This window comes from Harpia harpyja, chromosome 7 (assembly GCF_026419915.1).
Source record: "Harpia harpyja isolate bHarHar1 chromosome 7, bHarHar1 primary haplotype, whole genome shotgun sequence".
Lineage (NCBI taxonomy): Eukaryota > Metazoa > Chordata > Aves > Accipitriformes > Accipitridae > Harpia > Harpia harpyja.
The window spans coordinates 25,462,259-25,479,366 of NC_068946.1; the positions used below are offsets into that span (position 1 = coordinate 25,462,259).

The 17,108-nt window shown below is 43.0% G+C and overlaps 1 protein-coding gene across 4 annotated transcripts in view; it reads left to right on the forward strand.

The window, feature by feature from the left end:
* The window catches only part of PLCL1 (phospholipase C like 1 (inactive)), a 256,807-nt gene that overhangs the window by 155,701 nt on the left and 83,998 nt on the right, over positions 1-17,108 (forward strand). For all 4 annotated transcript variants that reach the window (XR_008235979.1, XR_008235978.1, XR_008235980.1 and 1 more), the window contains exons 2-3: positions 11,595-14,066; positions 16,267-16,470. Coding sequence is in view for 1 of the 4 variants with exons in the window: in XM_052792548.1 (XP_052648508.1) it covers positions 11,595-14,066; positions 16,267-16,470 (2,676 nt within the window). In the remaining 3 variants the exon portion in view is untranslated. The remainder of the gene's footprint in view (positions 1-11,594; positions 14,067-16,266; positions 16,471-17,108) is intronic.

Below are 17,108 nucleotides of genomic sequence, written 5' to 3' on the forward strand. Positions count from 1 at the left end.
CATTCACCAGTTATCTCCGGAAAAATATGGGATTGAATTTTTGAGCTAATACCTAAATAATCAGGCCAGAAGGTACCACTGAAATCTGGTCCGCTCTCTGTCATATAGGGCTTAAATGGAATCATGTTTGATCTCATGGGACATCCTTTTGGAAGGAATCAGGTGCTGATGAATGCCTTTTTAGTGATGGAGACTCTTCTGCCATCCTTGAGAGGTTGTGACCGTCTTCAGCCGTCCTCACTGTGGGTTGTTTTTGGTTTGGTTTTGGGGGGGGTGGGAGGTGGGGTTTGTTTTTGCCTTTTTTTTTTAAGTCTTAGCTTTACTTTGAATGTGTCAACTTCAGGTATTGAAAGGATGTATCACCTGATGGTACTGATCTTTATATAATCATCTATAATCTGAGACAATGTCAGTCTACATCTTGAGTTTCTGCAGGGTCTGTAAGGAAACGTAATTTGAAGGACTTCTTAAAATACATTGATTCACTATTTAATTAAACTACTCAATTGAAACCATTACATTCTGCATAAAAGTGCCCAGATGTGCCTTTATTAGGGCAGAAGAAGTGTCCTTTAAAGTTATTCCTTATATTAATTTGGGCTTCTGCAATTGCTTATGACCAGACAATGTATGTATTGAACTAAAAGAATCTGGAATCTCTTACTCAAATGTGTTTTCCAGAATCTTTCTGATTCTTGTGCGTCTTGTGAACTCTCTCCAGTTTTCAAGGTAATTCTAAACTGAGGGTATCACATGATGGACAAATACAAAGATATTAGAACTTTTCTATCCTGAGTAGATACTATGTTTATACAACCAAGTATACCATTGTGATCTTTTTGTTATATTCTGTGCTGATTATCTGTGATGATGAAGTTGGAGTTTTTTCCCAGAATTATTGTTTCCTGGATCAGAGTCCTGTAAATAAGGCCTGCCCCTTGTGTTTCTAGATTTATTACCTCATATTTTGGTCCTTATTGGAACATGATTTTTTTTTTATGCATTGCTTCTCAAGCAGTCTTTTGACTTTTGATCGCTGACCCATATTCTTTGTTATTCATCGCTGTTCAAATCTTGGCTTTGTATCATCTCCAGACTCCATGTATATTGATTTTATGCTTTCTTCCTGGTCACTCTAAAAATGCTAAATAGCACTGGGCTAGGAATGGGTCCCTGCAGGATCCTATTGGAAGCATATCTACATGATGAGTGTTTGACATTTACTGTTGCATTTGAGACACATCATTTATCTTGTGTTTGATACATTTAATGTCTTCTGAGTTTATTGCTCTATCTTCTTAATCAAAATGTCATTCAGTACCAAGTCAAATGCATTGCAGAAACCACAATATATTACAGTCTAAGTACATGACAATGACTTTATTATGTGTATCAACCAAACTTTTAATCTCATAAAAGAAGAGATATCAGGTTAGTCTGACAAGGTCTGTTTTCCATAATGTTGGAAATAGTTAATGCTAATCATCTTTTTATTCTTTCTTAATCAAATCGTTTTTCAGCTTTTCCATTATTTTGACAATGAAAAATACCCACTCATAGATATGCTGCAAATCCAGCATTCAGAGATGTAATGAAGAAGAGTACCAATGAGGCAAGCTTTTCCTTAGCCAGGTCTTTCTAAATTCATTTGGCTTTTCCTCCTGAGTTACTACTGGAATTCTCTTAGTGTCATTTAGTGAATAAATGCTCTTTTATACTATTACCACCACCAGTGTTCTGGTGCAGTGATGGACTGCTGGTGGGATTCAACCTCTTCCTAATATTTTCAAATGAACTGTCTGGACCTTCTCTGCTGTAACTGCCACCTGCCACCAAACCCTTCTCCTGCTTATATCAACTCCTCTGGTTGCTGTTTCCTCCTTTGTCTATTTTATTCCTTTACTAATTTCCTAATTTTCCTTACTTTACTTTATAACCCACACCAACAACTTCTCTTATTTTCATGTAATGTATTGCTTTTTTGTAGCTGGTTTTCCTTCCTGTTAACAGATGATGTTTTTAACCAGCATAACCTTCTTCCCGGCTTGTCTAGCTCAGGTAGTGTTTTCCATGGATTCACTGAAGGAAGTTTAGATGGTTTACCTAGAGGTCATCCTCTTCTGTCAGGTTTTAAGATGGACTTTCCACAGATGCAATGGAGGTCTCTTTATAATAAAATAAACCACCTTTCAAGTTCAGATAGGTCAGATTCCTGCAATTCTCTCTCAGTGAAAGTCCTTAGGGATGCAGAGAAGGTCTTGCTCTGATTTAATGTCTCTGTCTGAATAACTAATTTCTTCAAAATACTTAAAAGTGTATGTTGTTTTGAAGAGATGCAGAAATAAACAAAATCATTGCAGCTAAAAGCCCACGGGAAGGTGTGTGTGTAGTGTGTTGTGTTCATGTTTGAATTTTTGCGTCGCGGGATGTGGTGCATGATGCTGTTCTCCCAGGCGCCCAGGTGATGTGGAAATAAAAAGCTTATCTTCTAAGGTTTCAAAGTCTTCAAGCCAGTACGTTCTTTCTGGTTTGAGTGCTAGCACTCTCCGAGTCCTGTGGATTGCTGGAGTTACTGCCACAGTTTATTCCACGCAGGGAGTGCTGCCTGTGCAATCACACCGAGACTTGGGCATTATGAGGAGGGTGGCCACGGCAGCATGCACAGCAAGCTGTGGCTTCCCTGCTAGCAGGACCATGGGTGAGGACCTTGAAGCTGGGTCAGGTATCTCCATGTTAGCTTGCAGGTGTAGGTGTGACCGCACCCATCCCTGTGCTAATGTACGGAGCAGCTTCTAAATCTTTTACGGGCAGTGGGAAGTTGCTCCAGTCTCTGTGTTTTGGAAGGACATTGTGGCAATGTCCTCTGCACTTGCTGCAGAGCTGTCATATCTCTGACTAGCAAAAGAGGTGAACATTAATGCTGTGCTGAGATGTGCAGATACTGCAGTGCTTGTTTTCCTATTCCCCGGGGCCATGGCAGCCCTTATGCAGGGTAGTGCTGTAACTCTCAGTGAGCCTGCACAGTGTTTGACAGCAATATTTTAGAGTTGTCCTGGTCAAGGTGCTCAGAGCTGTCGGGAGGATGCTGAGACACCAGATCTTTGGTGTGTCCCAGATCTTGATCTAGGATCTTCTTAATTTTTTTCTGCTGTAGGTTCAGGCTGATTACATGCCCTGTGCACTTGCAATGCCTTTGCTCCATGTCTGTATGAAGAGCGGGTGGAGCGTGGCTTCCCATCTGTCCCTTCTGTGGCCAGATGTAGCTCTTTCTACCATGATGCACGTTTTGGTCAGTACAAGGTCCCATTGCTGCAGTCACCTCTGTAAACCTGAAATCAATGCAGAAGCTTTAAGTAGGTATAAATGAGGGAAGTTCATGTTGCCTGAACCCCACCAGTTACTTTTGGTGCTGGCTTGTCTCCAGACTGGATTTAAGCATGCATTTGATCTATGACATCTAAGGAATTTGGGACCTTTCAACGTGAGAGACTCTTTTCCTGTGCCACCTAGTAAGAGTGGTGATCAGCTCAAATATTCAAAATGGGTACTTAATAAGGACCCCTGGTTTGGTTACTCACGTCTCCTCCCTGGTCTGAAACGGCACTATCTGTTGGACTCTGATACAGACTGCCCAGTACAGCTTACTTATCTGCAGTTAGGGGCTGATAGGAGCTGTGGTTGGCTTTGCATGGAGGGAGGAGGTCTGTAAGTAGACACACTTTTTAATTTTTGCCTCAGATGCATGCAAAGGAGAATCTGTAAAAGAACAAGGGTTTGTACAATGGAGGTCTCCTGCGAATGCTGCAGCCGAGATCTCATTTTCCCAGGGCTTGCTGCTACTGCTTCTGCTTGAAGACAGAAAGTGTCTTTCTGTCTTTCTCAGGTTTATATTCCCTTAGAGCATGGAGATAAATTCAATCCATGTCCACCATGCCCTCGGAGACTTTTAAGTGTTACCGCCCGTGAGCAACCCAAGTACTTGGAAATAACAGAGTGCTTGGGAGTGGCAGTGGTTGGAGACATTACATCCAGTGGGCTGTGTCAGTCCCTTCCAAACTGAAAGCCTCCTCCCAACTGGAAGTAGATCTGGCACTTGGGGTGTCATAAGTGAAGGTTTTGTTCCACAGGGAGCATGAAGAGGATCCATGAAAAGTCTTCTGCATCAGGTGGGCTCTTCCATAGGGTTATATGGAGGCGTTGTGTGTATGTATTGAAGTGTCATACAGGAATTCATTTCTCACTGTAGATGTTGCTTAATACATAAAGGGGTAGGTACTTACACCTTCATTTAAGGACTGTCCTTTTGGAAACCAGTTGGATGATGAAGTGTAAAGAGAAAACTTAAGGAACAATGGCAGCAGAAGGAGCTGTGAAGTGGTAGCCTCATTACAGGCATTCATGTTCTTGTGCTCTTGGAAGCTTCTTGACTTTGGCTTTGTGGCCCTAATTATAAAAACAAGTAGAAGTAGTAGCTTAAGTGTCGTACCATGCCAGAAAATAAACCCTTCTTGCATTGCATGGTTTCCATTTCCAAAAAGTGTTTCCAGATGGAGACTTCATGTGCTGCTGCTTTTTTCTTTTGCTCTTATTTTTCATTTAAACAGCAAAGGTAAATTTTCTTCAAGGTAAAATTGACTAAATTTGGCAATGCCAGTGCTTTAAAAAAGAAAAGAAAAGAAGAAAGCAAACACACAACAAAGCATTCCTTGAACAGCAAATCATTTTGGTTCAGATGTTTTTCTCAAAGATCTGCTCCAGACATCCTTCTCTATCTCTCTCTAGACTTACACTCCAGTATTTGAAAGGGATTTTTAGTAACGGAGGTAAAGAGGAAAGCAGACAAGCTGTTATAATCTTGCCTCCTGTTGAAGTTCTGAAGCGGTGACTGTTCAGCATCCCAGAATAGTTAAACTATTATCTTCACGCTGTTTTCCTGCCCTCGAGGTTCCCATTTGCAGGGTGACATTTCCTCCCCTTTTGATGAGAAGCTGACTGTAAAGTCATTATTATAGATCTTGGTGACAGTCCACTACCCACACCCGATGTCTGGGTAATCCTGGGGAGTTGAGAAAAACACACTGTAAATGCTGATATTACTGTTCCCCATGACACTTCTCTTCACCTTGTGTCCGAGATCCCTTAGTCATTGCTTTCGCATGAATGATGATAGTGCTTAGGCTTCTGCATGGAGCTTGAGCTCAAGTTAAACTGCTAATTAGTGACAACTAGCTGGATTTGCAGACATGCCAACGAGTCTATTTTGGCATTTGGAAAATTGCTGGACAGTGTGTTCTCATGTATCTTTCCATGTCGTATTTTTGGTCTGCCTTAAATTTTCTGTTTATTCCATTACATGTGTATCAGCTTTTAAGAGTGCATGTGTTAAACTTTGGATCCAGTCTTTATTCCACATGTGCTCAAATCCCTGAATTGGCAGGAATTTTGACTTGAAGAGGCTACCGAGGTCGATCCCACAGCATTGACATCTGCTCTTGCAATCTGTTGGGCTGCACAGTTAGCCCAAGTGTGACTGGCAGCATCCCTGTGGCTGCCTGCACCAGTGATGAGGGTGTTTAGTTGTTCAGCCGCTGTGCAAAGGTAGCTACTTTGTGCCATGAGTTGTCAGCCTGGATGAATTTTGAGTAGGTAACCTTTTCTTTGTTCTTCTGTGAGTTGTCGCAGTGGATATCTGATACTTACATCCTACGGGCCTTGCCAAGAAAGATTAGAGGGAGTTCAGCTCATTAATTTGTTGTGATAGCAGAGGCTGTGAGGAGGACCGATAAAATCTGCAAAATGGGCAGTCCTGGAATGCTCTCTGAGGATGGCTAGAACATGGCTTGAGATTCACAGAAGAAAGCTTTGTGTGCTAATAATATCAGTTTCCAATGTTCATTGCTACCTGTAGTAATCACGTCCTGGTACTGTGAGTTCAAGCTTTGAGTTGCATTTCTGATCAGATGGACTAAGCCTCACACGTGCATGAGATCTGGTTACAGCCCTGGTGCCAACATTGACTTTCTGTGTTCTCTTGGATAGTTTATGTAAACCTTCCCTGCTCTGACTTACTTCATTATAGAAAAATTACACCATCATTTGTCAACCTGCTACACGGTGTTTTGAGTGCCACTAGCGACTCACTGACTTCTTTATTCAATGTTTAAAGGTACATATTCCCACAACAAGTACTGTAAAGCTTTAAGATTTTCAGGGACTGGGATTCTGTCTGTGTATAACTGAAATATCTAGAGGCATCCCAAAAAACCTCACCCTGTAGAGCTAATTAGTTTCTCCTGGAAAAAAAATAAAATCAGGTAATCAGTTGGCCAGTTAAGTGGATATCTGGAGTTTCCAGAGCAGATAGCTTTTAGGATGCACCGTTTATCACCATCTATTTGTGAGGACAGACTAAGCTGTCTGTTATTGATTTCTTAGTGCTAGGTTCATGGGAAATGGCAAAGATCAGAATAAAGCTTCTCTTTTAGCAACGGTGATACTTACTGGTGAAAATGTGAATTGGTTTTGGGGGAAATGGCTCTTAACCTCACTTAACAAGTTTAGCTCTCGGCATCATTACTGAATTTCACATCTTTTCACAGAAACCGTGCAGCTCTTTAAGGGCTTTTGGTGTCTTCGGGTAAGTGATGCTTTTTGCCCTTCTTATCCTCCTTAGCAGAATCCTGGAAGACTGTCAATGCTTTAGAGGTCCTTCAGATAACTTCATTTCAGACAAATAATAATTCATGAGCTTGACCTCTGTGTGCAGGGTTGCTATACAGCTCTTACTACTGCCCTGTTTCTTAACTTCAGATCAACAATTTATGTCCTATAGTTTTGACAAAGGGGGTGGGATGAGGTAGAGAGCATGTTTATTCATATTTTTTTAATCCCACATATTTATTTCTGTTAGCTCTTTGATTTAAACAGCAGAATTTTGAGTGGTCAAAGGTCAGGGTGGATGGGGTGGAGTTTTCCCACAACTGCTGATGGCTTACTGATCCCACTGTTTACACATCCAGTCCCTCTGACGAGGATAATGTGTTCAACAGGAGAGCTTCTCCTATTTTGGGAGCATGCTTAGATTGGAGCTCTGAATCCCTCCTTTAGAAACGTTTAGAAAATGTTAAGATGCAGTCAGGCCAGCACTCAGATAAGTCTCCAGCAGCTGTGTGTACTCTGAAAGCTAAGCATATGTTGAAGTGGTCTTGTGGTTGAGGTCTTGAGGTATTTTTTGCATAATGGATATTATGTAGGCTCAGGAGCAGGAGATGGAGGCAGCCAGTTAGGTCACCTTATAGAGGGTGTCCAAAGAACTGAAGGAAACCATAGTTTGAGTCGATTTGAAAGAAGGGTCTTGCCTTGGAAAGCACAAGGTTTCCCATATAAGTAGGGATTTTCTTTTTGTACGTGTACATTGCATGCAAACTGGTTCTGTTTGTTTCCAATAAGTGTTTTGTATAGAGCTAGGTTATCTCTGGTAGAGAAAGTCTTAGGGTGGAAAATCTTCAAGTTAGTTGCTTGTTTTCACACTGATGTAAATTTCTTTTTTTGGCAAACGTCATCCTTCCCTGTCCCTTCCCTTTCCCTCTTCCATTGCCACAATAAATTCAGTGTCATCAGTACAAGTGACTGAGGATAAAGGGCAGTCCTAGGCCAGTTACTCTGTGGTAAGATCAATTTTGATGGACTTAGCATCTTGGAGAAGGATAGATGTTTCACCTCCAAGATTCAGGGCTACATCTCATTGTGCTTTCTGATTGCTTTGGTTAATGAAGGGGAACAAGTGCTCTTGTGTGGGTGAATACCGTAGAGAGTTTTTTTGATAATTTGCAGTGTGAATGTTTTTGGCAAGTAACGCAAGAGAGCAGGTTTGCTATTTATTCACATAAGATGTTGGCAGCTTTTAGTTTGCCAGGTGGCTGTACTTGTTCCTGTTCTTAGTCTCCAGTGAAAGGTAAAACGGAGCAGGAACTTAGCCACTGGAGACACTGCAGCGCGGAATTATTTTTAGCTGGATGTCTTGTCTTAGAAGAGCAATGTGTCGAAATTGGATTAAGGTAGAGACTTAAAGAAAAACAATAGCTAAACTAAAATTAGCAACCTAAGTCTGTAGGCTCAGTTGAACTAAGGTCAGCATAAGATCAGTGAGGAGGCAAACTGTATTTAAATCATCTTCTCCAGGCTCTGATGTGAGTGGAGCCCAGTGGAGGGAGGACACTTCTTGAAGAAAACACTCCCCTGCTCCCCAGGGTGATCCCTTGGACCTGGATGTGTGTGGCCTGGCTGAACTGGGGTGTCAGGATCTGGAGATGCTTGTTCAAGCAATGTGAATGTGGTAGAACAAAGGCGAGTGCCTGGCTTGCCAGGCTGAGCTCACAGAAATACATTTCGAGTTTTTGCAATACTAAAATAAATAACTTCTTGATAATTATGAATGAAAACTGTCACATTAAATCTAAATGAGCAGCTCTCACTTCGAAAGACTGAGTGTGTTCCTATTCTGTAGAGACCAAGAGGGCAATAGCAGATGCAGTAATAAGCTCAGTTAGCAATTGCAGTTTTGCAGGGTTTGTGTGTATTGTACAGTAGATTGGGGAGATTGTTAGTATCAGTTAAAATAATCCTATCAATGTCAGTAATACTCAAATCTTGTTAATTTTAGGCAATTAGTCCATGGATTAGACTTGAATTCTGTTCAATTGATTAAAAGATATGGGGAAGTCCTACTCAGAGATGAGGAACTGCTGTTGTACAATTCTGATGTTTCTTACGTACCACCAAGTACGAAACCAGAAGTATCCATCAAAAATAAAAGCAGGGGACGAGGATACAGAGGATAATCTAATTCCCTCTGAAATCCCTGAGGAGTTAAGACTGAATGTTAAAAGGCAATTTTTGTTGATTCTGCATGAGGCCAATTAATTGTTTTCCCACCTTAATACCCCAAAAATAGCTGATTAATTCCATGGCTTATTTTCATCAAAAAGCACAGATATCTTGGAACTAAAAATAAATGGCTTTTATTTTTCAGCAGAAAAAAATTAGTAACATAACAACTCCTGCCTCTCTGGCAAAGACAAAATGGCAGACCTGTGGCTAAATCAGTTATGCTGCTCTGATGAGTTTTCCAGTCTGGCCCTGAGGAACCACTCTGCATCAAGGAATGAATCACTGCAGATTCAAAGGCCATTAATACATCTTCCTATATGAGAAAAATAATCTTAATTAATAATCAATCTTAAATCTAAATATTGCTCTTGTAAACCTGAAGAAATAAGAATGAAAAGGCTCTTCTAGAACCCAGGGGGTAATCGGCTCCATTCATTTGTATTCATTAGCATCTATTGCTTGAAGATTTTCAAGGCCATAGATGTGTATTAAAATGCAGTATGTTAATGCAAGAACAGAATATTTTAGCAGAAAACTGTAATTAAAAAAGTAGCTGACCCGAGGCACTTGCTTCATTGACTTTCCTCCTATTTTTTTAAGACCAATTCTCATAATAAGTTCTACAATAAATGGTTAGAGTAATTATTCTTGTCAGTAGAAGTCACTGTATCAGTTTAATGAGAAATCTTTAGCATAGGAAGTTTAGAGGTTTTGGTTTTGTTCCCAGCAGATCCCATGCCTTTAAATCCAGTTGTTGGGGGCTGGGGTTTTGGAAATATTTCGGATGTTAGTGAATGAAGTGAGTGAATGACAATAGCAATTTTATAGAAACATTTATACTGACTAATTTGCTGAAAGTATCCTTACAAACTTGCAAACAATGAGTGGAGATGTTCTTACAAGCACCAAGACTGATGCTCTGTGGCTAGGAGAGCTACGCAGGGTCCTGCTCAGGCACAGACAGCGCAGTGCAGAGGAAGGACAGAGATGGTTGGATGGAGGGCACCGCTCGAGCAGGGGTTGCATTTAGGATTTGCAGGGGAGTATGACTTGAGGAAGGGTGAATGACACAGCAGATAAATGGGAACTGCAGGGAACCAGCTCCTGGGGTAGGGGAGGGTAGTCCAGGCTGCAAAGGGTTTGGAAGTCAGGGGGTTTGGTGTCTCAAAGCAGGTCCCCAGGGGCTGTCAGGAAGCTGGTCCCTGGTGCATATCTCATGGCTGGGCCTGAGGGCAGTGTGGTTGGAGGGCTGTGTGCCCATACTCAGCATCAACATTTCCTCGCCTTGGGACTCCTCATGGAGTCAAAATTCAGGCAGCAAAAGTCCCTTCAACAGCAGAAAGCAGAGAACTGGGAACGTATTGCTGGTGGCTAGGGAAATAGGAAGGAAAGCAATTTTAACAAGTGTTTCACTATTAATTACAGCCTTGAATGATATTTTAAAAATATTTTTGGTAGCTGTTGGATAGTTTATATACTAATGGAGTAGATGGAAATCATGCAGAGAAAAAAGAATGATTTGCAATTTATAATTATTGTGAAATGTTTTGAATTGATAATATGTGAGAAAAGATTTAAATTTAGTTGCTGCACTAAAATTACAGAAAGCTTTGCAGGCAGCTGGGTTTACATCCAGCAGTGTGTAGGTAGTTGATACTGAAAAGACAGTCACACGTGTCTGGCTAAGTATTCTCTCAAGAGGAGTTAGAATACGTTCCCCAAAGAAAAAGGCGTTGGGTTTCTTGCCTGGTTGTCCATTTTCCCACAGTGTTTTGTGGTCCTGGAACACAGAAGTGACTAACATAGCTACTTTTCAAAGCAAATGGGGAGACAAGAGCGTGAAGTAGGTTAGGGCTGAGCACAGGGGTACATGGGGCTCCCACGAGAGCAGCGATGAGAGCTATGCGGTTGTGCATGCAGCAGAGATGGGCTTCTTGGCTTAGTGAGAATGTCCTTTGCCAAAGGACACTAAAACATACAAATAAGAAAGCCCAGACTCTCCTGGGTGTGTATCTCGGGGGTCTGACTCATGACTGTTGTTTGGTTTTGTTTTAGTTTTGCTTGAGGTGTCCAAGGTTGCAGAAAAGAGGCAGAATTGAGACAGGATGCTAATCTGCTGAGCACCAAGCTGTCACGTGTGCCCCACAGCACGCTGACCCATCCCAGGCCCTCCTCCCAGCACTGCTTAGGAGAATTCTTTCTTCCCCTTCTCCTCCCACATAGGCTGAGACTCTTTTCTCATGCCTTTTTATGCCAAAGTTCCTCCTTTATTCATGATATCTCTTAAGTTCTGGTGAGATCCACCCCACTTCTGGTTACGCAGACCTTAACCAGGTGCTGGAGCTTCCCATGAAACCCCTCTTCCCATATGTATCTGTTTTGAGAATGTATGTGACACAACCGGATGCCTCCCCCTCACAGCTGTAGTGAGTTGCTGAGATCTGGAAGGCAGTTTAACAGCTGCAAATGTCACTCATGAAAACTTGGTATCTCTAATGCTGCAATCAATCAAGTCACTGTATAGCTCCGTATATTTTATAGCTCAGTAGGGAACTAAATTGTGGGAAGGGATAATGTGTTGTGTTTTGAGGTTCATAAGAACATGAATTATCTTTACATAAACATATCTTCTCTATTATTTATGTACTTGTGGAATGGCCAAAGAAAACTTACTCAATCTTTTTTTTTATGTAATTATTCCACAGGATCCTTCAAACCAAAAATGTGGAAGAAAGAAAACAGTGTCCTTCAGCAGCATGCCATCGGAGAAGAAAATAAGCAGCGCCAGCGACTGTATCAGCTTTATGCAGGCTGGGTGTGAATTGAAGAAAGTTCGTCCAAATTCCCGGATTTATAACCGTTTTTTTACTCTGGATCCTGACCTGCAGGCTCTTCGTTGGGAGCCTTCCAAGAAGGACCTTGAGAAAGCCAAGCTTGATATTTCTGCTATAAAAGAAATCAGACTAGGGAAGAACACAGAAACATTCAGGAATAATGGACTCGCAGACCAGATTTCTGAGGACTGTGCGCTGTCGGTAATTCATGGTGAGAACTACGAGTCCCTTGATCTGGTTGCCAATTCAGCTGATGTGGCCAATATTTGGGTATCAGGATTAAGGTACTTGGTTTCTCGTAGCAAACAACCCCTGGATTTGATGGAAAGCAGCCATAATACCCCACGGTTTGCCTGGCTAAAAACTGTATTCGAAGCAGCAGATGTTGATGGTAACGGCATAATGTTAGAAGATACATCTGTGGAGCTAATAAAGAAGCTTAACCCCACCTTAAAGGAATCAAAGATTAGATTAAAATTTAAGGAAATCCAGAAGAGCAAAGAGAAACTGACAACACGAGTAACGAAAGAGGAATTTTGTGAAGCATTTAGTGAACTTTGCACAAGACCTGAAGTTTATTTCTTACTTGTGCAGATATCTAAAAACAAAGAGTATTTAGATGCCAATGACCTCATGCTGTTTTTAGAGGCTGAGCAAGGAGTGACCCACATAACAGAAGAAATGTGTCTAGATATTATACGCAGGTATGAGCTTTCTCAAGAAGGGCGATTGAAAGGTTTTCTTGCAATTGATGGATTCACTCAATACTTGTTGTCCCCAGAATGTGATATTTTTGACCCAGAGCACAAAAAAATTGTCCAAGACATGACACAGCCTTTGTCACATTACTACATCAATGCATCCCACAATACATATCTAATAGAAGACCAGCTCAGAGGGCCAGCTGATATCAACGGTTATGTCAGAGCTTTAAAGATGAGTTGTCGGAGTATTGAACTAGACGTCTGTGACGGCCCAGATAATGAACCCATTATTTGTAACCGTAACAACATGACATCGCCACTTGCCTTTCGAAATGTTATTGAGGTAATAAACAAATTGGCCTTCTTTGCTTCAGAATACCCCCTTATTCTCTGCTTGGGAAACCACTGCTCAGTACCACAGCAGAAGGTAGTGGTACAACACATGAAAAGGATCTTTGGAAACAAACTATACACAGAGGCACCTGTATCCTCAGAAGTCTACCTCCCATCGCCCGAGAAACTGAAAATGAAGATCATTGTGAAGGGGAAGAAGCTGCCCTGTGACCAAGACATATTAGAAGGAGAAGTCACGGATGAAGATGAAGAGGCTGAAATATCCCGGAGACTGTCAGAGGACTTCTCAAGGGAACCGAAGCTGATCTGGCTCTGCAGGGAATTGTCCGACTTGGTGTCCCTATGCAAGTCTGTCCAATACAAAGACTTTGAGACATCCATGAAAGCTCAAAATTATTGGGAAATGTGCTCCTTCAGTGAGGCAGAAGCCAGTCGGATTGCAAATGAATACCCTGAAGATTTTGTCAACTACAATAAAAAGTTTCTGTCCAGGGTGTACCCAAGTGCTATGAGGATAGACTCTAGTAACTTAAATCCTCAAGATTTTTGGAATTGTGGTTGCCAGATAGTGGCAATGAACTATCAGACCCCAGGGCCCATGATGGACCTACACACTGGCTGGTTTCTACAGAATGGGGGATGCGGGTATGTTCTCAGGCCTTCAGTAATGCGTGACGAAGTGTCTTACTTCAGCGCAAATACCAAGGGCATTGTTCCGGGGGTCTCTCCCCAAGTCCTACATGTCAAAATAATCAGTGGTCAGAACTTTCCAAAGCCCAAGGGTGCATGTGCAAAAGGGGATGTCATAGACCCCTATGTCTGCATAGAAATACACGGCATTCCTGCAGACTGCACTGAACAAAGAACTAAAACTGTTCAGCAAAACAGTGATAACCCCATTTTTGATGAAAGCTTTGAGTTCCAGATCAATCTACCAGAGCTGGCCATGATCCGTTTTGTTGTTTTGGATGATGACTACATTGGGGATGAGTTCATAGGGCAGTACACCGTCCCGCTGGAGTGCTTACAGCCTGGATATAGGCACATACCGCTGCGATCTTTTGTTGGTGATATCATGGAGCACGTTACCCTCTTTGTTCACATTGCTATAACCAACCGAAGTGGAGGCGGGAAGGCCCAAAAGCGCAGCCTCTCAGTGAGGATAGGAAAGAAAGCAAGGGAGTACACTATGCTGAGGAACACCGGTCTCAAGACTATTGATGATATCTTTAAGTTGGCAGTGCATCCGCTACGAGAGGCTACTGACATGAGAGAAAATATGCAGGTATGACACTTCCGTCATGTGCATTGGTGTGTCCTGAATGTGGAAGTGAACGTCCTGGTGCGAGCTGCTGGTAGGGCTAACTTGCTGAAGCTGGTGGAAACTGGTGAAGCTTCCGACCCACAGTTGTTGTCAACCTTTAACTGGACATCGCAAGGCTGATAGTTACGGGTGCTAACTAACAAGAAAATGTGGGATTAGGCAGAAATGTTTTAAAAATCAGTATGCCCTCTCCAAACACATGCTTACTGGTTGTTTTTGTCTGAGAAAGCAGAACTGAGGGTACATTTGTGTCCCTGTGCCTCAGGTCTCAAAAACTTCATTTCCTCGCTGGTCCTGGAAAACGTCAGCAAGCTTTTGTTTTGCTAACTGAGTGAGGGTTATGCTCTTAATTTTCTTTGTCTGGGTGAATATAAGAAACAGTCAGTGGATGTGTCATTGAGGTCTTGTCTACACCAGAGAAGCCCACTGTGCAAAGAGCAGCATGTTTCCCTGAGCGTGTGTTGCCACTGTTTGCCCAAGGGCTGCAGATGTTCAACGTAGGCACTGAATGTCACTTGGGTTGCAGTTTCCTCCCTGCGAAACAGCTGTGTTGTCTCAGTTGGCCGAGTGCCGGCACAGACACCAGTGCCGTCCGTGTCTTGGCTCAGAGGGTCTCCTGGCACCGCTTCCGCCCGCCCGTGCGGCTCCAAGAGCAGCCCAAGCCTGCTGCGGCCGGCAGCATCAGGGCCCAGGTGCACAGCACCGTCACAACTGCCTGGGTTAGACCTTCGTGGTCGGCAGGAGGTGGGTGAAGTGGCAGCGAGGCCAAACAAGAACCCGCCTGCCCGGTGCTTGACTCTGTGGGTTGGTTAAGGGGCAGCTCAATTCAGAGGTCCAGGCGCTGCCTAGAAACAAAACTGAGTAGCATTAAACAATGAGGTTACTTTAATAAATAGCTGAAATCAGCCATAACTATCTCCTTGGTAAAGATACAGAAACAATTCATTTTTCTTTGTTGAAAACAGGAGAAAAACGCGTAGCACTTCATTGACCCCACTCTTCTGGACAGAGTCTAAAGCAAATTAAATGTTGGCAGCTGGAAGAGTTTACAAAATGACATAAGTTTTAAATCACTCCCAAAGGAATAGTTTAAGCATATTTTTAAGAATGGGAAACTTCCCAGCCTTTCCTTTCCTGCAGGCCTTGAAAGTAACTAGTTTGAACCGCTGACTCCACCTTCTGTCTAGGTCAGGCACTATATGTGAACTATATAAAAGAAAATATTCGGTATCTAACTCAGAAACAGCATTAATGTGCCTTCCAAGCAAAATTTCCGTACAAGATCTTGTTCTGGGGAATGCTTTGTAAAGACACAGCCATTAGATTTAACTGCATGCTAATGTATTTGATTAATGAGAAAAGCCTCTATTAATCAGCTGGGCATTTTCTGATTACTTTTTTCAGCAAGATCTGTGGGGAACATTTACAAGGTATGGGTTATTATAATACTCTCTTACTTAGATGTTGCGCATCTTTGTCACTCATTGTACGACTCAAGAAGCTAAATGATGAGGGCATGTCAGCCATACATCCACTGACTGGATAAATAAATAAATCCTGGCATGCTAGTCTGGTTTGACCTGTATATCCAGTATTGATTTTCTTAAATGTGACCTCTGAAGGGGAAAGAGTGTTTCTGTTTCTTTATGATGTGGTAATGTAAGGCTGAAAACAAAGTGGTTTTTTCCTGCTTGCCTTTCCCATGGGAAATACAAGGTCTGTCGAGCTCGTTCTTGCTGGAGGATGATAATGATGGGAGAACAAGGCGATTACAGCATCAAAGCAATCGGAGTCTGAGCAGTTGGGAAGAGAAAGAGCATTTTAGGCTGATGGTTTAATATGCTGGGGACCAAAGCTTGTCCCTGTTGGGGCTGGATTTGCAATGCAAAGTAGCTGCAGAGCTGGCAGCTGGGATACCTGGGCCTGGAGGAAAGCTGGAGCTGGCAGTAGGCTTGGGGAGCTGATAACAGGGCTGGCTGGGAATTCCTCTGTGCGCTGGCACCCTGGGGTCCATGGGGGGCCCAGGGATTGCGGGCAGCAGGGTAGCACTGCCCCACATCAGGGGGGAGAAGCAGGCAGAAGCTGACGAAGTACTGGCAGGTAGGGGGAACCGAGTGGCAAGCGACAACATGTGCTCAAGTATTTCTTTTCTTTCCCTCAGAATGCTATGGTGTCTGTCAAGGAGCTGTGTGGGCTGCCGCCCATCGCAAGCCTGAAGCAGTGCATCCTGACCCTGTCCTCGCGGCTTGTGAGCAGTGACAACGCACCCTCCGTTACCCTCTGCATGAAGGACGCGTTTCCTTACCTAGAGCCTCTGGGGACCGTGCCCGATGTGCAGAAAAAGGTCCTGGCAGCATATGACCTGGTAGGCGCTTACCACTGCTACCTCTGCCTTTTCCCACCATTTTGAACGCAACAGGTGATGCTCGCTGGCTTTCACATGCCCAAACGTTTCAGTTAAATGAATGAGGCTCTTCAAATGACTTAGGCTATGCAAAATTGTTCTTTAATCACCAAAATGCCACACTGGGCTTTTTGTTGTTGTTTCTGTTTTCTAAACACGGTTGTGGCTAGCACAGGTTGGCACTTGAAGAGGACTGTGTTTACAAAAATAGCAGCAATTCAGCGTGTACTGGCAGCTGGTAGTCGTTGTCCTTGAGAAGCGGCAAGATGTGTGCGCTGCCCTTCGCTTGCCTCTCCGCAGCAGAGGGCAAGGCCATTAGACAGGGAGCTGCAGCATGGGAGTTCCTGGGCAAAGCTGAGCCATTCCCTTCCTGACGCCTTTCACCAGCACTGTTAAGTTGTGGCCGTGTCCCTGCCAGACCAAGTCAGTGTTGCTTTTGGGGAGGGCATGGCAAAGTTGGAATGGAAGTTTTGCAATGCCCATTTTTTTGCACGGGGAAGGAGAGATCAGTGTGGTACAGGAATAATTATAGAAAGGTAGAGAGACGAACTGAAGTCATTCCAGATGAATGCTGCTGCTCAGCCTTGTATGACATATGT